This window comes from Orcinus orca, chromosome 11, assembly GCF_937001465.1.
Source record: "Orcinus orca chromosome 11, mOrcOrc1.1, whole genome shotgun sequence".
Taxonomy (NCBI): Eukaryota; Metazoa; Chordata; class Mammalia; order Artiodactyla; family Delphinidae; genus Orcinus; species Orcinus orca.
In genome coordinates this window covers 77,691,689-77,714,780 of record NC_064569.1, presented here as the reverse complement: position 1 = coordinate 77,714,780, position 23,092 = coordinate 77,691,689, and the positions used below count along the sequence as shown (strand labels likewise).

The window sequence follows — 23,092 nt, the reverse complement described above, 5'->3', positions numbered from 1 at the left end:
CATGAACAGGTCATTTCCCTTGTTTTTCCTCTTTATGTTCCCAATTCCCAAGAGATAAAGATGAAGCAGCTGATCTAAAGAAAGAACTCAACACTATCTTGCAAAATTATTTCTGCCAAGGTCACAGACATTTCAAAATAAGATGCATTTTTAGAGAACATACCTTGATATGTCTTCCCATCTATTTCAACTTCGTAGGATTCCATAACTTCTTGGATGGCCTCACCAACATCACATAGACGGACATCGATTCCAGCACACTAAAAACAGAATCATGTATACTCTGTTATTCAAAGTGCAGAATTTTACAGCAACTTAACTTCTTAATATCTTAAAATAAGGGACAAGCAGAAATGACTTCCTCTATAAAAGCCTTCCATACACTGTATTACAATAACCCACTTAAAACCCTAAGGGTGGTGGACCAGTCTTACATAACCCAAACAGGCTATAAAGTGCTCAAAATATGTTGAATGAAATGGCGCTTACAGTTCACATACCTTTATTCCAGTGTTAGTGGCATCTTTTACAGCTTTTAATAATGTATCATATTTGGGATTAAAAGTGACAGTAAAAGCACAGTCAATAATCCTACCTGCAAGAGAAAATTTGTCTTTAAGTTTACTTATCAGCTAGTCAAATGATCTACTTTATAGTATCTACTCTATTAATTAATCTTGCTAGTTAACAGCAACATAAAATGATGGGCTCAGGGGCTTTCCTGGTGGCGCAGTGGTTGAGAGTCCGCCTGCCGATGCAGGGGACACAGGTTCGTGCCCCAGTCCGGGAAGATCCCACATGCCGCGGAGCAGCTAGGCCCGTGAGCCATGGCCGCTGAGCCTGCGCATCCAGAGCCTGTGCTCCGTAACGGGAGAGGCCACAACAGTGAGAGGCCCGCGTACCACAAAAAAAAAAAGAAAAAAAAAAAAAAAGATGGGCTCAAATGAAGGCAGCACATCAAGTACCCAGACAGCAATCGTAATCAAAGGGGAAAAAAGTGTAAATAAGTTATACAAAGGTTTTGAAATGAAAAAATTAATTCCACGGTTGGTATATACTACTTCAAGACAGCAGCAATTCAATATTCACCCAGGCAGTTATAAAAAATATATAAACAGAAACAAATCAAAGTGAGAAAAGCCTGGGGAACTAAGGAACAGCACGGTGGGCAGAGAAAATGTATAGGTCCACAGGACACTAACCATCAGACTAGCTTCTCCAATTTAGTAAAACCTCAGGTAAGTATTTAAATCTAAGCTTTGCTTTCTCACCTGTTAAGTGAAAGTAAAAGGTACTTACCTAACAGGGTTTGGGAGAGAATATAGAAAAGTTAACCATTATATATAAAGGTTGGTAAACTCAAAGGTTCTAAGTAAATGCTTTTTGTTGTTATATGAATAAAAAATGTCTACAACAATGAACTGAATGAGATGTAAGATTCTATTTTTCATGCCTTGATACAATAGGTAATAAACCTCAATTACCCAACAGTTTTCACTGTACTCCACTAAGTAGGATGCTTCAAAGTAAATCTCAAAATCTACCTCAACATAGCTCTACTGAAAAGTGAGGCATCAAGAAGAAAACGTGAGAGTTCAGTATCTACAGCCCCACCCAACAGGGACAAGACTAGAGTTTTCAGGAGGAGGGTGGAGTGGGAATTATTTCTAACAACTCACCACTTATATGTGTTCCAAAGTCTATCTTACAGATGTCATCATACTGTAATACTGTTGTGTCACCAGCATTGGGAGTATAATGGGCAGCACAGTTATTCAGAGAACACCCAGTAGGAAATGCCAGGCCTGCATTTAATCCATTCTCTTTTATTAACTTCCGTGAACAGTCTTCCAACTTTTCACTTAAAAAAAAAAAGGAATTTGTTTACTTTTATGTTCCTACCCGTATATACCTTACAGTTCATCAACTCCAAAAAGTTTACTAAAACTCTTAAATTACTTTCTGGGAGTGATCTGAGTACTTTCTGCATGTGACTAAATAACAGTCCTTTGACGTTATGAACACAGTAGGTTCATCTCTAAAAAATAAAGAGAATTTAATTCCACTAGAAATCTGGAGAAACAGAAAAACACGATCCACTTTCAACCTGATTTACCAGGAAATAAGACTCTTGACTTAGACTAATTTAAATGCTGATTACGTTTTATTTTCTCAATGCTGCATGTTTTGAATATTCTCGGGATCAGAGTATTAAGTTGCCCTATAGCTTATTATTTCTCAAGGGGAAAGCTGGAGAAATAATTACTTTTATTGATTTCTTCATTGCATTATAAATGTTTTGTGTCCCAGAATTTTAATTTAATACGATTTACTGGATAGCAAAGTAACAGATTTCCAAACAGAAAATAAGAATCAGTAATGTGTACATTTGTACACATGAGAGTACATGAGTACAAAATAGGGTGAATGAAGTTGCAAATGTCCTCTTATGGTTTCCTCATTACATCGACACTACAAAAATTTAGAAGGTATTTCTAGAACCTTCACTTAAAGTTTTTTGGCAAAGCATTATATAATGAAAGCCATACATTACAATTGGAGAGTTAGCTCTAAACAATTTCTTTTATCATGTTCTTACAAAAACATATCCCTTTTACCAGATTTCTATCATTGTCATCCCAGGCTTGATCCAGCTCATGACATATTTTCTAACTTGTCGATGTGCTTCTGCAGCTTCTCGAAAATCGTTCCAAATCTCTTCACTAGCTTGATCTAATGCTTTCTTTTCTTCACTTGTAGTTCTCCAAGCAGCTGTTCGCCTTTATAGTATGCATAGTATAGCATTAGTCATTTAATAAACAGCAAAATAAGCATAACAGCTGAGAGATAAAAATACACTATTTTGGACAAAAAAATTACATACTCAGTTTCTTTTATTAAAAGTCGGCGAAGTTTCTGAAATACAAGTACCCACACAGGTACAACCAAACCTAATCAAGTTAAACCTTTTGTAAGACTCTTAGAAAAAAAACAATCCTCAAGTGAGATTTTATTCACAGTCAGAGGGACTAATAGCCTACACCACATAAAATAACACAAAAGTAGAGAACCAGAAAAATCAGAAGAGAGTCCTAGAAACAAAGCAGAGGGGAGGAAAAAAAGTCATCCTTCTCCTTGAGGTAATATAAATTTTAAGGATGCACCAAATATTAACATTTAACTTCACCAACAGGGCAAGTACTAATCCAAAGACTTGACCTGGCAACCTGCATATACCTTTCTCAAAACATAAAATATTATGTGCTTTCACAGGATTTTTCTAATTGTATATATATTAGAGGTAATCTTCCTTGAAGGAGATGGCTCATATTTTAAAACTGCCAAGGATAACAAAGATTTTTATATTCAGTATTTGCAAATGAGAAGATCTACTAAGTCCCTTTTTAAGCAGTACATTTCAAAAATAATAACTGCTTCAAGTGAAAATCTTTTTTGAAGTTATAGCTTTCACAGATTCTTAAGCAATACTGAATACAGAATTCACAAGTCAGTGATCACGGAAGTATAAATTACACTTAGTATAAAAGTGATGCCTTCAAGAAATAACTCTCATTTGCCTCAAAGACAGTGGTCAGCAAACTACAGCCTGCAGGCAAATCCAGCCTGGCACTTGTTTTGTAAATAAAATTTTTTTGCAACAGGACTTCCCTGGTGGCACAGTGGTTAAGAATCCACCTGCCAGGCTTCCCTGATGGCGCAGTGGTTAAGAATCCACCTGCCAATGCAGGGGACTCGGGCTCGAGCCCTGGTCCGGGAAGATCCCACATGCTGCAGAGCAACTTTAGCCTGTGCGCCACAACTACTGAGCCTGAGCTCTAGAGCCCACGAGCCACAACTACTGAAGCTCACGTGCCTACAGCCCGTGCTCTGCAACAGGAGAAGCCACCGCAATGAGAAGCCTGCACACTGCAAGGAAGAGTAACCCCTGCTCGCCACAACCAGAGAAAGCCCACATACAGCAACGAAGACCCAACACAGCCAAAAATAAATAAAATAAAATTAATTAATTAATTAAACAAAAAAAGAATCCGCCTGCCAATGCAGGGGACAGGGGTTCAATCCCTGGTCCAGGAAGATCCCACATGCCGTGCAGCAGCTAAGCCCGTGAGCCACATCTACTGAGCCCACGTGCCACAACTACTGAAGCCCGCACACCTAGAGCCCATGCTCCGCAACAAGAGAAGCCACCGCAATAAGAAGCCCGTGCACCGCAACAAAAACTAGCCCCCACTCGTTGCAACCAGATAAAGCCTGTGCGCAGCAACGAAAACCCAATGCAACCAAAAATAAATAAATAAACAAAAATAAAACTAAAATATAAAAAGTCAAAAACAATTTTTTTTGCAACATAGCTATGCTCATTCATTTATATACCATCTATACCTACTTTCATGCTACAACAGCAGAAGTGAATTAATATTCAAGACCTGAAATATTTACAATATGACCCTCTATAAAAAAGAGTTTACCCAACTGCTTTAAACTACAGCCCCCTAAGTTAATGCCCCAAAATGCTTTCAGAGTTTCTCTGTGTGTCAGCATCAAGTTCATCATTATTACTTCTTATTGCAGCAGCTACCTGTGCCAACATCTACTTCCTCTGATTTGCTACAAAGGCCCAAAGGAGCTGTCCTATGTGAAACTGAGGGTATTTAAGAGTCACAGAGGCTTCTATAGCTTATTTACTGTTTAGAAATATATTTTGGATCTATCTACTGCTGTTATTAGAAAACTGAAATATTATCAGTTTAAGGTCAATTTTAAACCCCTTACATACTTAAATGTGTTATCAATTACTTTTATAGGAATAGTAAAAACTAAGAGGCAACTTGTAATCAAAGTATTCAAACAAACACCCTCAGAGCAGAAAATAACAGGATAAGATCCTTTAAAAAGTATATTCCAGGGCTTCCCTGGTGGTGCAGTGGTTGAGAGTCCGCCTGCCGATGCAGGGGACACGGGTTCGTGCCCCGGTCCAGGAAGATCCCACATGCCGTGGAGCGGCTGGGCCCGTGAGCCATAGCCGCTGAGCCTGCGCGTCCGGAGCCTGTGCTCCGCAACGGGAGAGGCCACAACAGTGAGAGGCCCACATACAGAAAAAAAAAAAGAAAGAAAGAAAAAAAAAAAAAAGTATATTCTAAAGATGTGACTCAACCTTTTTCAGCTGCAGTACACTTATAGTTGCTCGCTCCATGCTCGGACAGACAAGCCATAATCTCCTGACCTCTAGTTGTAACTCTAGCCCTGTCTCTCCCAAAAGTCCAAAAATCTTTCCTGAAAACCAGGAATCCAAACATTCTAAGAATAAATCATCTTAGGCACAAGAGTACTAGCTTTATTCTCAGATCAACCTTTAAGCAAAATAAATCACAATTCTTCATCTTTTACATGGTCCATAATCCTGGCACATATACCTACAGCCACACTGACAGTAAAGTCTGAAAGCACCTTCTGCTTCAAAAGCCAAAGATTTCTGTGGAAAGTAAAAATACCAGCTAATATTTACTCTAGGGTAGTAAGATAAAAGACTATGTCCACAGGGAACTGATGGATATTATGCATGTAGGGATGTGAAAAGGGAATTGGTCATTATCAATTCCCATTTCTTCTCCTCAGTCTAAACCTTAAGATTCTTCAAATCGACTTCTTATAGGTTAAAACATAAATGTAGGGCTTCCCTGGTGGTGCAGTGGTTGGGAGTCCGCCTGCCAATGCAGGGTACACGGGTTCGTGCCCCGGTCCGGGAAGATCCCACATGCCGCGGAGTGGCTAGACCCATGAGCCATGGCTGCTGAGCCTGCGCGTCCAGAGCCTCTGCTCCGCAGCGGGAGAGGCCACAACAGTGAAAGGCCCGCGAACCCAAAAAAAAAAAAAAAAAACCATAAGTGTAATTAAATTTCAAATGCTATTTGACATTTTAGAATCAGAACATAATAAAGATCCCCAATACTAAAATCAATAGATCTCATGACTATCTTACACTCCTGAAGGTTGAATGGCTTTTTTTTTTTTGGCCTCAGGGTGGCATGTGGGATCTTAGTTCCCTGACCAGGGATCGAATCCACACCCCTTGCAGTGGAAGCAGGGAGTCTTAACCATTGGACTGCCAGGAAAGTCCCTGGCTAACTCTTAGAAGCAGTGGATTCTTCAAAAGATTATGGAATGTTCTGCATTGTTAGTAAAGAACTATCAATCAACTGAATTAAATAAATTATTTTGCTAAGTCTTGAGTTCAAGTTGAAAATCATTAGTGATATTCGAGAGCTTACTGTCAGGGTCTTTAATTATAATTACAGGCCCAAATGAAAGATTTTGAAGGAGTCTTCCCTTTACCTAAATTTGAATTTTTGACAGTCTATTTAACAAAAATTTATAAATAAGATGAAAAAAATCATTCTAAGTCATACCAATTATTCCAAAAGGCAGTTAAACTGAGAGTCAGGTGAGGCATGCTTTAAAAAAAAATTATGTCTGCAAAACAAAACTATCAAAACAACTGCTTGAAAAAGAATCTTTATAGGAAGTGTTTATAGAATATATAGGGACTTCCTTGGTGGTCCAGTGGTGAAGAATCCACCTTCCAACGCAAGGGACATGGGTTCGATCCCTGGTCAGGGAACTAAGATCCCACATGCTGTGGGGCAACTAAGCGCACACGCTATACTAGAGTGCCCACGCGCCGCAATGAAGAGCCTGCACGCCACAATGAAAGATCCCATGTGCCACAACTAAGACCCAATGCAGCCAAAAGTAAATAATTAAATATTTTAAAATAATAATAATATAGAGTATGTAAATTCTTTGCACCTCTTTGATATTTCTGAGTCTTTTTAATATTTCGTCTTTACTGGTGGATGTATTAAAAGCAGGAAAATATAAGTAAAATCAAAAGGTACAAAGGTATCTATTAATTTCTAATAGTCATAAATGTTTCTGAACTCATTGCACAGACAACTTAAAAGTGATTATAAGTGCATTCCTAAAGCACTATATGACACATTTACAAAAACCATTTAAAATGCATACCTATAAAAAAAATACATATCTTTAGCCCAGAAATAATTAAGAATGAGGCAGATATGACACCAATTCCTTCCTCTGGAAACTGGTATTTAAAGAGAAAAAAAAGGGAACTCCCTGGCGGTCCAGGGGTTAGGACTCTGGGCTCTCACTGCCAAAGGCCTGGGTCCAATCCCTGATTGGGGAACTAAGATCCCACAAGCCACGAAGCACGGCCCAAAAAAGAAAAAAAGAGAGAGAGAGAGAAAGCATGTTTAACTGCCTATAAGAAAAAATTATAGTTGATCCCCAGCTGGTAAAGGAAAATTCTTCTTATAGAATAATGTCAGCAAATAAATGTAGAAGGCATGACAGAATTAGAAATTCACCATTATTAAGTCCTCACAAAATAACTGATAAAGCAAGGATCATCAATGGATATTAAAATAATTAAGTGAAAGGTTGTTAAAAAAAGGATTTTCCAACAGTACCAAAGTATCCCACAGATTACCTGGAAACTGCAAAAAGAACAAAGTACCTTTAAAAAAGAAACAGCTGGCTGTCACCACATTAACCAAGTGATCAAATACAGTAAAATAGTAGACAGTAAACAGTGGTTTTAAATCACAGGCAGAATTAAGGAAATTTTTACTTTCTTCTTTTTGCTTATCTGTGTTTCCTAACTGTCCTATAATGAACATGTATTGCTTGTAAAATTAACAAGTATCTCAAAAAATTGCCTACTGAATTTAGAAATATATATCAAGAATTTCAAAATAATTCTTTGTTCTATTTCTAGAGATCTAGAAAGAAGGAAAAATCAGATTCAATTAACATACCAAGATGTTCATCACAGAAATTTTTCTAGTGGCAAAAAATTGAAAACAGTACTAATGTTCAAAAATAGGGTAATAGCTAATAAAGTTATGCTAGATACAGAACAGCATTATAGCTATTAAAATTGGTTTCAAAAAATTTTAATGACACAGGAAATGCACACAGAATGTTAAATTTTTTTAAAGAGCAACAACCATCCTAGTAAAAACTGATTAAAAAAATCATGGATTTCCACACGTAAGGAAGATGTTCCTAAGGAATGAGATATTTACATTCTCAAAAAAATTTCCCACAAATTACTAATTACAAGAGGAAAAACAATAACGATATAATAGAGAAACTGGTTAATACCTTATCCAAGTGAAAGAAATTGACATCATGTGCCTTAATATTTGACAACCCTGAAAAGGACACAATATCTACTTATCTAGTAACCCACCCCAAAATGCACAACCTACTCTCAAATACTTCAGAAAAACAGTATGTGTACAGATTCACCAATATAACATTTTTCCACATTTGCCTTCTATCTTGCTATCTCCCAAGGAGAAAATGGAGTGTTATTTGTATATTATACATAATATAAGTGTCATATTCCATTGAGATTAAGAACGATAAAGCAAATGTGACAAAATGTTAAAGATACTCTGAGAAAGGTATGCAGGAGTTCTGTGTACTAGTCTCACAGAATGGAATTACTTCTGTTAAGTATGAAATTACTTCAAAATAAAAAGTTAACATAATGTACTCAACCTGGGTGGCAGTTACACAGGTAAGTTCTATGTAATAATTCATGTAATTTTCAATCAAGGAAGGCAAGATACAAAACTATATTTAATACTTTACCAAATCCGTAAGAATATTGATTGTAATCTATTTGCAAGTAGTCAAAACTGATTATATGAATCTCAAAAAAATTGAGATTTATTAAAGAACAAACATAACAACAGTATCTTAATTTCTTTTGTACTTCTCCAGGACAGCACACAACATTGCTTTCAATATTTAAGAAAAGTATTATCCCAAGAGATATTATAATATATAATTAATATCTTCCTGTATTGTTTCAAAAATGGAACTTATTCCACCTATACAATGTTCAGTTTGCATTAGAAAATGATAGCAAAAAGGAAAACGTAGTTTCTAAGATTTACAAAATCTCAATTATTTTTTCTTGTATTAAACATTACTTCAAGTGTTCCACCATATTCATGTTGTTAAAAATATTAACAATGGGGCTTCCCTGGTGGCACAGTGGTTGAGAGTCCGCCTGCCGATGCAGGGGACACGGGTTCGTGCCCCGGTCCGGGAGGATCCCACATGCCGCGGCTGGGCCCGTGGGCCATGGCTGCTGGGCCTGCACGTCCGGAGCCTGTGCTCCACAACGGGAGAGGCCACAACAGTGAGAGGCCCACGTACGGCAAAAAAAAAAAAAAAAAAAAAAAAAAAGTTAAAAAAATATATATATTAACAATGTGTTAACAAGTATAGGAAATCTATGGCTTTCTTCCCCTTTAGCAATAAGAAAACAGAAATGGAAATGGGAATAAAAATACGTCGTTCACATCAGTAACAAAACAATAGAACACTTAAGAACAAACTTAACAAAAAAGGGACAGGACCTACATTTAAAAAAAAAAATCAGAATAAGGTGGAAAATATACGACGACAATGGAGAAGTCAATGTGATACAACTGTCAGTTTTCTGAAACATACATAAATATGATGTGACTCCAATAAGAAAGGCATTTTTCTGTGGATATGTGTATTAAAACTAAAAATATGACCAAAAGTATCTGAGAAAAATAAAAAAAGAACTGTTTGGTTGGGTTGTGTGGCAGAGAAGAAACAACTGATTTATCAAACTATCAAAATAAACAGTATTAGTATAGAAATAGACAAATAGATGAGTGGAACAGAATAAATAATACAGAAATTGGTTCCATTATATAAGGTAACAGAGTTCCATTATATAAGAATAGTATATGGCAAAAGTGGTCATTCAATTTAATAGAATGAACTACTTAAGAAACAATTCTAGCACAACTAGCTATCCATTTGAAAGAAAGTAAAATTAGCACCCCCAACCTTAGACAAAAAATTCTAGACCAATTAAAGATGTAATAAAACAAAAAATAAGAGTTTAAGAAAACAGAAGAGACTGCTAGGAGCCCAGAAGTACAAAATATGAATATATACTGTTATATAAAATCTTTAAATGTCCATCAACAGAAAAATGGATAAAGAATATGTGGTACATATATACAACGGAACATTACTCAGCCATAGAAAGGAACGAAATTCGCTCATTTGTAGAGACATGAATGGACCTAGAGACTGTCATACAGAGTGAAGTAAGTCAGAAAAACAAATATTGTATATTAACACATATATGTGGAATCTAGAAAAATGGTACAGATGAACCAGTTTGCAGGGCCGAAACAGAGACACAGATGTAGAGAACAAATGTATGGACACCAAGGAGGGAAAGTGGCGGGTGGGGGTGGGATGAATTGGGATATTGGGATTGACATGTATACACTAATATGTATAAACAGATAACTAATAAGAACCTGCTATATATAGCACAGGGAACTCCACTTCGCTGTACAGCAGAAACTAACACAACATTGTAAAACAACTATACCCCAATAAAAAATAAAATAAAAGTATAATCTTTAAACTTCTGCAAGAGCAAAAGAATAAAGCCAATAATCAAAAGATGCTCAAAAATCACTAGCAATCTGGGAATCATAAAGTATTAATATATTCTTTGATTCAGCAATCCCACTCCTGGAGAACTATCACATAATAAAACTGCCAGCACATAAGGAGATATATATGTGTATTCCCAGACACATATATGTATTTATACATATATATGTATATACTTAAGAGAGACCTTTATTGCAAATGCTTTATAACAGCAAAAAAAACAACTGGAGGCAAAGTGAATGCTCATCAATTACAAAATGGTGGAATAAAGTACGGTATATTCATGCCACAGATTATGAAGCCATTCAAAAGAATAACAGAGCTATTCTGATTAACTTAGAGGGACTTCCAAGATGCAGCCCTGATGAGAAAGGCATGGAGGAGGAAAGTGCGCCTACGATTCTGTTTTTGTAAACAAATAATGACCAAAACACTCTCCTTACACAAACAGAGATAGATGTACACATACATGAGCATAAAACATATGGAAGGCTACCTGCTAGGTGGTTACATGGGTCGGGAAGGAAGAGGAAACAAGGAAAAAAAAAAAAAAGATTATATTAAAAAATAAGTGTCATCACATCATATGTACTATGAAAATTTATGTAATTAATATAAAACTGCATGTTTGTAACACTTTAAAAATAAATGTTTTAAGACAGGGATAGTGACTGATGTATTCAAATTCAAACAAAAGATGCCCATGCCATAAAATATAACATCATGTTCCTTTCTAAGTTTAAAGAAAAACAACGATGTCTTTACAGGTCAAAGAAATAGTGCTACAGTAGAAGCTTTCTTAACCAACTATTGCAACCACTGGATTAACCAATGCTCCTGATCCCTCTGTAAACCATACAGACCAATGCCCACTGTAGTCTGAATACTAGTGGCTAGGTTCCTGTTTTGAATAATAATAATAATAGCAGCTAACACTTACCTAATGCTTACTATGTGTCTATCACTCTTCTAAATGCTTTACATATATTATTCCTCACAACAACCCTATGAAGAGCTCATTTTATGGATGAGGAAATGAAAGCACAGACATGATAAATTACTTGCCCAAGTCACAAAGCTAATAAGTGTTAGAACTGGGATTCAAATGCGGAGAGTTAGGTCCCAGCTTCCAGGCTCTTAACTAGTCTACATAATGCCACTTTAAGTGTCTGCTAACCAAATAAAATGCATTCTTTCAGAACACTTCCAAGAATCAGGTTATCTGTGCCCAAACCTGTGTAAGTCATCTGTACTTGTTATTGTAATTATGTAGTTTAATTATACATTACATAAAAAGAATTGTTTCTATGAAAACTAAATTGACTACTCAGAGGAGTTTCAATAAAGGCAAGTCGTCAAAAAATACTTCTGTCAAATGGAACTGTAAATGATTTCAGGAAAAAAAACAATGTAGGTATAGGCATCAGCCGCAGATTACTTAGTTCTTACTGTTCACAGAAACTCAAAATGGAACAGACCAGACAATGCATTATGGATTCAGCCCATGGAAAAAAAAAAAAGTGGAGTTCAATGCAATCCATGCTCAAAGATCAAGAATGATGAAAAACAAATGTTTGTTTTAAGTTAACTTTTATCAATAAAGATTAACCAACTACTGGTCCCAATCATTTTGGATAAGAGGGCTTCTACTGTATCTTCTCTGCAACAAATTCATAAGCTTTTTTATTAAGGTAGTGGAGCAAAGTCCTAAGAAAAATCAAATCTGCTTTATTGCTAAACTACAACTTTCAAAAGTCAAACTGGAAGTTATTTTATGATCCTTACCCATCTTGTGTGGGTGGGTACTCGCATTCTTGTCCTTTGGGAAATACACCATTAGGATACAGGTCACATATTGGAACTGAGGGAGGGTCTGTTTGAACTTTTGCTGTGAGATACAAATAAAGCATTAACTTCTGTAGTTAAAAACAAAATTAAGCAGTTAGCATTAGTTTTTCTCAGTTCCTAATTGTTATTATATGTCCTGACTTTAAGGAACCTCCCTGGTATCAATTTACAGTTCAAAACAGAAGATACTTCACCACAATAGCCACCTCCTGATTTATAATTAATTACTTGGGAATAAAAATATTCAACTCCTCAGAACTCCATTATGTATTTAAACAGTATATGCCTTGGCACAAAGAACACTTCTAATGTTTTTGTCTTCATTTACTATACTGGAAATGGAATAGCATACAGAGGCTGGCTTTCGCAAATAAAAATCAAAGAAGCAACAAGAAAATAAAAAAGAAATCCTATAGCGATAAAGTAAAAATATAAAGCTATTATGTTTAATAAAATAGGTAAAAAACTTATTCCAAGGGTATATTATGTATAAAAGTTAGTATACATAGTATGTATATTATGTATACATACATACTTAGTATGTTAGTATGTATACATACCCCAGGGCTAAAAGACTTTAGGTAGCCATATACAAATTTCCAGATACTTGAAAAAAGTTACAGTACTTAGCATATGTTTTTTTTTTTTTTAGCATATGTTTTAAGGACACATTATTTCCCAAACTACATTCTAAGACACCAGTGTTCCAAAATGCTTTTTAAAAATATTTAGAGATGTGTCTTCTAAAAATCCGTTTAAATGCGTAAGAACTAGTTCTTATATAGTTCTTATTCTACAAAGAACTTTCTTTTAGCAACAAGTGCTGTATCCAAGGAATGTCAGGAGGTTACATAAGACTTAATTTATGCAATAATATATGACTTTCAATGTATACCTGCAGCATGTAACAACTACTGAGTTGAAGTGTGTGGTTTTCTTTTGATTTTAACCAGTCTTATGGGTTTTTATCTGAAATTTTAACACATATTTTAGATTTTTTTGTTCTGCAATGGGAAATAAAAGGATGCATATAAGGAAAAATTTGACAATTTACTGAGCCAAATCATTTATCTACAGAACCATTTTTTGGTTCCCTCTTTTAATCTGAATATTCAATATTTCACAAACACCCACCGTTTTCCTCTTTCTTATGTAATGCTTAGAAGTGTTCTACGGACAAATAAACTTGGGGAATGCTGTTTTAGGTTCCTCCGAAGAGGGAACGTTTAGAATTTGAAATCAAAAATGACCTTAGAGGTCATCTAATTTAGTTTCACACTCAAATCCAGGAATCCTCTAACACCCCTGACGGATGGCACTAAGTGCCTTACAGCGGAGGCAATCACTATTCCCAAGCTAAAATACATTCACTTGGGGAGAACTGTAACTGTTAGAAAGCTCTTCCAACACTAATTCCCTGTTACTTTCATCTGTTAGTTCTACTTAACTCTTTGCAGTTAAAAAAAATTTACTTTTCATTTCTACTGCTTCCTTCCTCTCTATGATGAGAAACCACTTTAAGGGATGCGGTTCTTAACACTTTCACTCATATTCATCAACCTTGTCAGTGATCCTTTTAAGTTGGTACTAGAATTGACTTCTATTAATAGTTCAAATAAGGTACAATTAGTATAATACACTGTTGATTCTAAAAATCCTACTGCTACTGAAAGGTTAAGATTCCTAGCTTTTTGGTTCTCACTGTATAAGCACTCAAAATCCTTAGGATTCTATCACCTTATACTAACTTTATATATGCTTATTTAAATTTCAGCTTGTTAATATTAGCCTATTGTCTCAGTTTTCTTTTGAAATCTTGATTTCTGTCAACCAAAGTATTATCATCCTCAGCTTTATATTTCATCTACAAATCTAATAAAGATGCCTTTTATATTGTCCACAAATTATTAAGACAAAATAGTTAAAGGACTCAAGAAGTTCATTAGAGAAAAAATAAAGAATTTGTCATTGAAATAAGTTGAAGCCTAGCCTTTACCACTTATTAGCTGTGACTTGGACAAATGCCTAAATGTGCCAAGCCTCAGTTTCCTCATCTACAAAATGAGGAACTAGATGAAATCTTGGATAACCTTTGAAACTTATAACGTACTATGTCCAAGTTATTATCTAAAACTATGAATAATTATAAATATCTGTATTGCAGTTATTGTTAACTATCACTTACAATTCTCTCACTTTATAGATGAGGAAAATGAGGGCAGTAAACTGCCCCTGATTACAGTATTTGGTTTATTTCATAAGTGATTTATGACAGCCTACACAAATAAGAGACATTCAAAGCAAATCAGAGAGCAAAAATCAAAACACAGAAAGAACCTAAAATAGAACCTGAAATAAGGCCAATACAAAACCAGATTTGGCTCTAAATCCTCTAGTAGCCAATATCCAAAAAAAAGGCTAGGTTATTTGCATAGTTCATGGTGCTTCTGCAATAAAACACATTAACTACTCAGGAAAAGCACAATTATTCTTGATACTAAGACCAGAAAAAAAAGGGTCTCTCAAGACTGCTCATAAAGAAATATAATGAACAGTAAGTTCAACAACATCCTCAGAGGAGGCACAACAAAGGCTGATGGCATCATAATAAAACATCTGTCAGTGGAAGAATTCTACCAAGGGCAAATACAAAGCAGCCTCTTAATGCTCCTCCCTGCTTATCTACCTTCATTAGGAAGCAATTTTAGAGTATTTGGAGAAACAGATCTTTCTCAAGCCAATCTCAGGTAATACGTCTCACAAGCACACTATGAACAATTTTTGAATGGAAGGAACATGACATCATAATACCTGGAGATTCCTGGAATGCAAGTAATCTGTGCTCATTAAATACAGATTATGCTAGGGGCAGAACTGACATCCTGAGTAGAAGGATCTAACCAGGATAGATGCCTGACCAGAAAGAAGGCTATTCCATCTCCACCTAGAGACATATCAGGGGAATGGCTGGCAGAGCCAATAGCTTTCTTAAAAAATAATTTAAGTATTTCAACCCAGAGATAAAAATGAAAGTCAAACCCTCAATATTCTCATTCATAAAATTTCAGCCTAAAGATTTTAAAGGAAGGTTTAGCCAGACACTCAATGGACCCCAATAACCAAAGGGCATCCAAGATTAGAACTTGTTCTGATTCTCAACCCAAACTTTATTCCCCTTAGTCTATATACAGTCTCCGTAGTCTATGCTATACAGTCTCCCCTTAGTCTCCCTAAGAGCTTCAGGTCTATGAAGATGTTTGGTTATATCGTTTATAGAAATAAAATACAAGTAGGATCATATATTAAGTGAATCTGAAATACTACAATACATGTTATTAATAAAAATTCACCATACACACAAATTTTAAATAATGGGACTCCTCATTAAATATTCGCCAAGAATCTCGTAATATCAAAACTGGCAGGTGAACTGCAAACTATGTTTATCCTATTACCACTTGGTGGCATTACTTTAGTCATCACTGACAAAACTATTTGAATTATTCAAATTTTAAATTATAAAGTTTTTAGGAACTCATCCCTAACATGCAGTAAAATACAACAAATTTATTATTAACATCCCCTGGCTGAATACAGCTAAAGAAAATAACAAGACTGTTAAACCAAAGTACTTGCCAAATAGCTGTGAGTTTCACTAAATTCTACCTCCATTAAGCCTATATTTATTTCCCTAACATATACCAGGATCTTAAGCAACTTCAAATCTACTCTTCAAACCTGCTGGTTAATAAACCACTTCTAATTTGGCAAGTAGGATTAACTAAAGACACTAACGTCCTCTCTTCTTCTTCTTCTTTTTCTTCTTCTTTCCAGTTGCTGCATCTCCATCACCATCTCCATCTAAGAAAAGACATGTCAAGTTCACTTAAGCCTTATAAGCAGAGGGACGAAACAAGCACAAGCAGACAAGTACACAAACACACAGTGCATCTTAAATAGCATACGACAAAGCTGACCCAATACTCTTAGAATTTTGTATACTGTTAGCTTTAAGTATCAGAATTTGACTTGTGCAATCAAAAGCACTAGTAAACTTTACTTTGACTTACTCTACTAAAAGAATTGAGATATTTTTAAGAATAAAACATGTATTAAATAACATCTTTTTTTTAAAGCAAAGAAAAATAACTAGTGTTACTGAAATACCTGTAATAATGATTATATGACTTCATCTGAAATAATAATAGTTTATATATGCTTTGCAGTTAAACACCTGTATTTCATGACCTCATGTGATCCTAAAGCAACCCTATGAGGTAAAAGGAATGTTTAAGGACATGCCCAAGATAATCCTAACAGATAAATAGCAAAATTGAACCAAGAATATCACCTGATTCCTAATCCAGTGAGAGGTAAATGGGGTCTCATATTTTAAAATATCTTTTCCTGGGACTTCCCTGGTGGTCCAGTGGTAAAGAATCCGCCTTCCAGTGCAGGGGACGCAGGTTCGATCCCTGGTTGGGGAACTAAGATCCCACATGCCGCGGGGCAACTAAACCCGTGCGCCACAACTAGAGAGAAGCCCACACGCCCACACGCTGCAACGAAGGGCCCATGCGCCACAATGAAAGATCCTGCATCCCTCAAAGAAAGAAGATCCCGTGTGCCGCAACTAAGACCAGTCGCAGCCAATATAAATAAATAAATAAAATATCTTTTCCTGCATAGTTGTTATTAGAGAAAAAGAGTTCTCCTTCTTTCTGGATCAAATTGTATACAAAAAAATTTCTACTTCTCCTAGGTTCATAGTTTTCAGATTTTCAAAAGAACTTGATGACCAAAAATAAGAACTATTTTAAAAAAACAGCTGGCAAAAGAATATACAAAATAGCCATGATCTGCCTGTCAGTTTTCATAACAACTCTGCTTGAAGCTTAATGACCATACACTTAAACTTTGAGAAAAAATAAAGAATACGATTATGACCAAGATTAAACAGTGAGTTAAAATATTTTAAATAAAGGTATCAAAAATAGACATAAGTGTCTGAATTTCTAAAAATGTTGCTCAATAAATTTCAACAATCATTTCTGAAGTATGCTAATCTACCCACAAATAACTAAAATAACTAAGAGCAAATAACTAGGATATTCACTAAGCTTATTTTGGTAATCATTTTATGATGTATCTAAGTCAAATCATTATGCTGTATACGTTAAACTCACACAGAACTGTATACCAGTTATATCTCAATAAAACCGGAAGGAAACGAATGAATAAACAAACGAAAGACGGGAAAAAAACTGCTCAAAAGCTCCCTCAATGAATCGTCTTATAATGAGGCCAGTTTGCACTGTTCACTTCACTTGGTCCTGCCCCAAAATGGTCTCTTTTGTTTGGTTTTAAGTCCCATTCCCTCCAATGAGCTTTCCATCAGCATTCAGCCCACAATTCCACCTCCAAATTTCAATAAATTTTATTGCAGATACCAGTATATCTTTCCAACTCTATATTTTGTCTCTCCACAATAATGTTTTCCTTTAGAAAAAAGATATTGAAATATTAGCTTTCCATCCTCTCAAAGACTTCTCACAACAGTTTATTTTATTTTTTTTGCGGTACGCAGGCCTCTCACTGTTGTGGCCTCTCCCGTTACGGAGCACAGGCTCCAGATGCACAGGCTCAGCGGCCATGGCTCACTGGCCCAGCCGCTCTGCGGCATGTGGGATCTTCCCGGATTGGGGCACAAACCCGTGTCCCCTGCATCGGCAGGTGGACTCTCAACCACCGCACCACCAGGGAAGCCCACAACAGTTTAATAGTACTGGTTGATCCTGATTATCAAAATGAATTAGGAAAACAATGAACCCAAACTGGAGAAAACTAAATTCCTAAATATTTGATATTCCTAAAATCTTCTTTAGTACACTGAAGATTCCCATTCTGACAAGCAAAATTTCCTCCTTCAATGTCAAGAGATTCATATAACTTTGCAGAGGTGTAATGAAACAAGGCAGGCACTGTCTTCAAATTAGCACTGTGATTGATATTCTACACACAGTGGGTCAACAGCAACCTATTATATTACCTTGAATTTACAAATACCTTTCTTGTTAAGAGTTCAAAATATGTTTATAATCTGAAGCATAAACCAAGGCAGAATGGACAAGAGATTTGCTTAAGGAAAAGGACAAGCTAACTATTCCCTTGAATCTGAAACCAAGCAGGACCCTGTAGGGCCTTCTCAGGGACAGACCCCAAATCTCCCACCTCTTTTGTAAAAAAGCTTTAGACTCTTAGGCTTTCCCTGAGTTCCAAAGAGCAAATTTAATCAGAGACATGAGAAAAATGCAAAAACAAAGGAAAACAATCAAACAAAACTAAATAATAATAGTTTGTCCATTAAAAACAAAGGACCTTTGGTTTTTCCTCAAGGGCTACAGATAATATCTTGAACCATATCCTTGAGTTGGTTTGCAGATACTAACCCCCCCAAACTAGGTGGAAAAAGTTAGCTGTATGCTGACCACCAGCACACAGACTCCAGATCAGTTGAAACCAGAAAACTATAACTGAGATTCCCAAAAAGTCACCCTGTTACTGCACAGCCAACCAATCAGAAGAATGTCCACAAGCTGATCAGGCACCTGGCAACCCTCACCTCTAATGTTGCCTTTAAAAACCCTTCTCTAAAAGCCTTCAGGTCTCTTGGGCATGAGCTGCCTATTCTCCTTGCTTGGCATTTTGCAATAAACGCTGTACTTTCCTTTGCCGCAACCTGGTGTCCGGGTTTGGTAACAATTCTTGGCATTTTTTTCCACTAAATTTGACTGTAAGCTCCTTGAAGGCAGAGAATTTATCCTTCTAAAGGAAAAACAACTGCTCTGCATTATCCTAACATGATAAAGTACAGCACGTATTTGTTGCTAAGGACTGGAAGGCATAAGCCCAAGCTGGCAGTTCTTGAGGCAGAACAGTAGATCATAGCAATAGATAATTAAGAATGGGGAAGCCCTATCTCCTCTTCTGCCAAAAGAGGCTGTAGAATAAAAATAGTTCTAACTAATCACTCCCTCCACTGTCTTACTGATAGCATCAATTCCTACAATTCCAAAAGTTGTTGTCTTTAAAGAAATCTTTGGCAAAAGCTCCAAAATACCACAAGGATCTGGGGTCAGGAAATTCATAATAGATTTGATAAGCACTCCAACATGCTCCTTTGACAAAAAGGGAAGTACCTTTGATAGAGTAAAAGGAATAGACTTGGAATCAGGTGCTAGGTTTGAAACTCTGGCTCTGTTATTCTACACAAACTAGCTGTGTCACATTGGGCAAATCATATAACTATCATTTCCTGTTTGCTTGGTTTTTGTGAGGGTAAAATGAGAATGGATGAAAGTATCCTAAGATAGTGCCTAGTACATATTAGCTGTTCAATAAAAGTTAGTTAAATAAACAGGCATTCAATTTTATCTTATTAATACCCACTACTCGGCCTTTTGTTAAGTATATTTTTAAAGTTGAGATCTGTGTTATTTGAGCATTCAACATATCCAACTTTTAAAAGAGTTGCTAATAACTAAATACATTTTCCTTTTCATCTGTGACATTGAGGCTTTAACATCAGTTAAGTAAAACATCAGAGAATATTGGACTATAAGGACAAATAAGCAACTTTGGTTAAAGAATGTCATATTTTCTTGCTTTCCTAACCACAAAAATCAAATTAACCATTTACCTTCATCGTCATCAACTCTTTCTTTCTCTTCCAATGCTTGTCTTTCCAACTGTCTTGCTACCTCATCAACCGAGGCTCCTGATTCTTTATCAGGTTCCTGTTGCTCTGCTGATCAAATATAATAACATAAATCAAATCTAATAAAGATCTTCCCACTAAAATATGTTCTAAGGATTCTAAAAAACATGTTAAGTCTTCCTGATAAATGTTCATAAAACAAAAGCAGAACATTACTTGAAGCAGAATAAAATTTATTTAACGAAAAAAAATATTTCATATCTAAGTGGTACTGCCCATTCAACAAAATACTCATTACACATTCTCTGTGCTAGGAGTTAAACTGTAAGTTGTTCTCTACCCTTAAGTAGTTTTAACTTTTTTAAAGTATTTAACAATTAGACTACAACAAATAATTTATTAACCAAGCAAGGACTTAAGATGGGCCATAAATGCTGAAGGCCTTAGTAAGAGGATTTCTGTGGGGTCCTGGGGGCTTCAGGGGTTCAGGAAGAAAGAAATTGTCAAGCCGGGCTGGGTAAAATAAAAATAAGTAGGAAAAGACATTCCATTACTAAAAAAACAAACTTCTCCAACAGCTAAGCACAAGAGCAGGCCCTGCGGTAGAAGTAATAAGAATGTAGCTATATGAGTAATATGTATGCGTAAAAAGAGGTAGTATTACCATGTAGCACATAATGAAGTGACATGCTGGCTATGCAGAGAATTCATCCTGAGAGATAGAACTGTTAAAGATATATTAGGGTCAGTCTGCTAAACACCTTAAAAGGACAAACTGAAGAGTCTGGATTTCATCTGAAAGCCAGGAACTGCCACCAGACTATATCCTGGGATTCAATTTTGCTCTGGAAGCATCCTAGCCCCTACAGCTCTCCCTCTTCAACTCCCATCTAATCAAAACTTCAAAAGGATACAGGTTAACCCTCTCTAACCTCTCTCAACTCCACTTTATCACTTCTGGCTTCTCCACTGTCCTCTCACTCTTTCTGTGGCTGATTTTAACAGTGCAAATAACTCTTCCTAAAACCAAGGCCTTGATGCAACAAAAACACTGACTTCTCACAATCAAACAATTAAGTTTCTAACTCATAATATAATCCAACTGAAAACTTTCAGCTGTTTTCCTTGCCTTACCAGTAGATTTAGAAAAGCTCCATTCGGACCCACAGAATATCCTACCCAGACTGCCTACAAGTGGCATCATAATCCAGGCCTAAAAGCCCAAAAGCTTGACTATACTGTGGGATTAGGCAGGTGAAGAGTCGCACCACCACACATCCTGCTATTACTACTCAGTAACAAGAGCGCGTGGGCATTCACACACATACACACACACCCCAAAAGGGCTGCGCGCCACACAAATCCCTCCGTAAACTGGGATGGTGGGGGGAGGTGCTGCTGAGGCGCTAAGACTCGGTTACTCCACCCCCAACCCTCGACGAAAATATGTCCCACGTTGCTCCAGCAAGGAGGCGGCAGTATGGGTCAGAACCAGATTTTTGAGGAGGAGGCCAATCCGCGAGGAAGGTGAGAAGGCTGGGCCCCGGGCACGGCTTCAGGTCCGTCGCACCGTCTGCGTGGGAGCTAAGCGCCGGCAATGCAGGGGCTCCGGCCCAACGACCCCACAGAAGCTGAGGCACCCTCTTTTCCACCCCTCCCCCACCAGGTCCCTAATACCACGCGAGGAGCCGCCTCTCCCCGGGGCTGGAAATCTGCAGCTCGGCCCTGACACACGTTCAGTCCTGGGAATCAGTCCAGGATTCTAAGTCCCTAGTCTCTGTCAGCCCCGCCGGGCCTGAGTCGAGCCGTTCGGCCATCCCGGCGGGGACTGGGAAGACATAAAAACTCCCTTTACCTGTGGCAGCTCCTTTACTCTTCTTCTTCTTCCGTCTTTTTTTCTTGGCCGCCTCCTCAGCCGTAAAGGCAGCTCCCTCCTCCCTGTCGTCTGGATCCAAGTCGCCATTCAGGTGGCTCCCGCAGGACGCTGCCTCCTCCACACCCGCCATGTTGCCCAAGAGAGCGCGAGGAACTCAGACAGGGCGGCGAGGGCCCGCTCCTTCTTCACCCACCTACACCAGCGACGCCGGAAGCTGCTCTCGATGGTAGGGCGCGGGGAATGCTGGGACGGTGGAGGACTCGACTGTGAGGATTTCGCGTGGAGCTGGGCCGGGCTCGTCTCAGGCGGGCGTGGCCGAGGAGGTCGGGAAAACCGCGCGAAATCTGACCACACCCTCGTCCCGCGCCTCGGGTAAACCTGCCTGCTAGGGTCAAGTTGAATTCCCGTGCCTGCCCTATGGACAGGCGCTGCCCGCGCGCGGGAGAGGGGCCTCTCGACTGGAACCGGAAAGTTTTATATTCGTGGTTTTATACAGCGCACCGGAAGCGAGGAGAGGGGCGAAAAAATGCCTTCACGTGTACACACTTCTTTTTTATGACTCAAAAGGACTGCGTTTTTATTCACAATTACAGCTCACGGTGAGGCTATCCAAACACTTAAGGAGATGTACCTACAAAGGGGCCTGACTGAAGAGGCAGTCAGAGGTTAAGAGATCAGGAGGCGTCTATTATTAGAGAAGCCAAGGAAAGACAGCGTCTCAAGGAGGAGGGAGTGATCAACTGCGTTGAGTGCTAAGAGGTCAAGTAAGAGGATGAAAAATGCCGGATGTATATATTATAGTGACATGGAAACCACTGGTGACCTTAGAAAGAGCTATTTAGGTAGAGAGATGGAAGCCAGATTAGAGAGTTGAGGAACGAGAGGAAATAGAGAATCTCTTCATCTTTCAAGTTTCAGCTTAAATGCCACTCCCTCAGAGAATCCTTCCTCAACAATCTATATCAGGCCCTGCTCATACAACCACGCATTGAATTCTTAACTTTTTTTCATGGCAATTTGTAATTTATTTGTGTGATTATTTGTTTTATGTGTGTCTCTCCAACTACCTTGAGCTCCAT

General features: G+C 37.4%; 1 protein-coding gene across 2 annotated transcripts in view; it reads right to left on the bottom strand.

Moving 5' to 3' along the window:
* Positions 1–22,239, bottom strand: part of METAP2 (methionyl aminopeptidase 2) — a 28,190-nt gene extending 5,951 nt beyond the window's left edge. Inside the window, exons 1-8 of one of the 2 annotated variants that reach the window (XM_012532913.3) lie at positions 21,993–22,239; positions 20,120–20,224; positions 16,216–16,281; positions 12,358–12,460; positions 2,619–2,780; positions 1,680–1,861; positions 501–595; positions 164–260 (exon numbers count right to left, since the gene is read on the bottom strand). In XM_012532913.3, coding sequence (XP_012388367.1) covers positions 164–260; positions 501–595; positions 1,680–1,861; positions 2,619–2,780; positions 12,358–12,460; positions 16,216–16,281; positions 20,120–20,224; positions 21,993–22,143 — 961 coding nt within the window. In that variant the 5' untranslated portion in view covers positions 22,144–22,239. Of the gene's footprint in view, positions 1–163; positions 261–500; positions 596–1,679; positions 1,862–2,618; positions 2,781–12,357; positions 12,461–16,215; positions 16,282–20,119; positions 20,228–21,992 lie in introns of both variants that reach the window. The other variant, XM_004269529.4, reaches the window with a different exon arrangement.
* Positions 22,240–23,092: the final 853 nt, after the last annotated feature.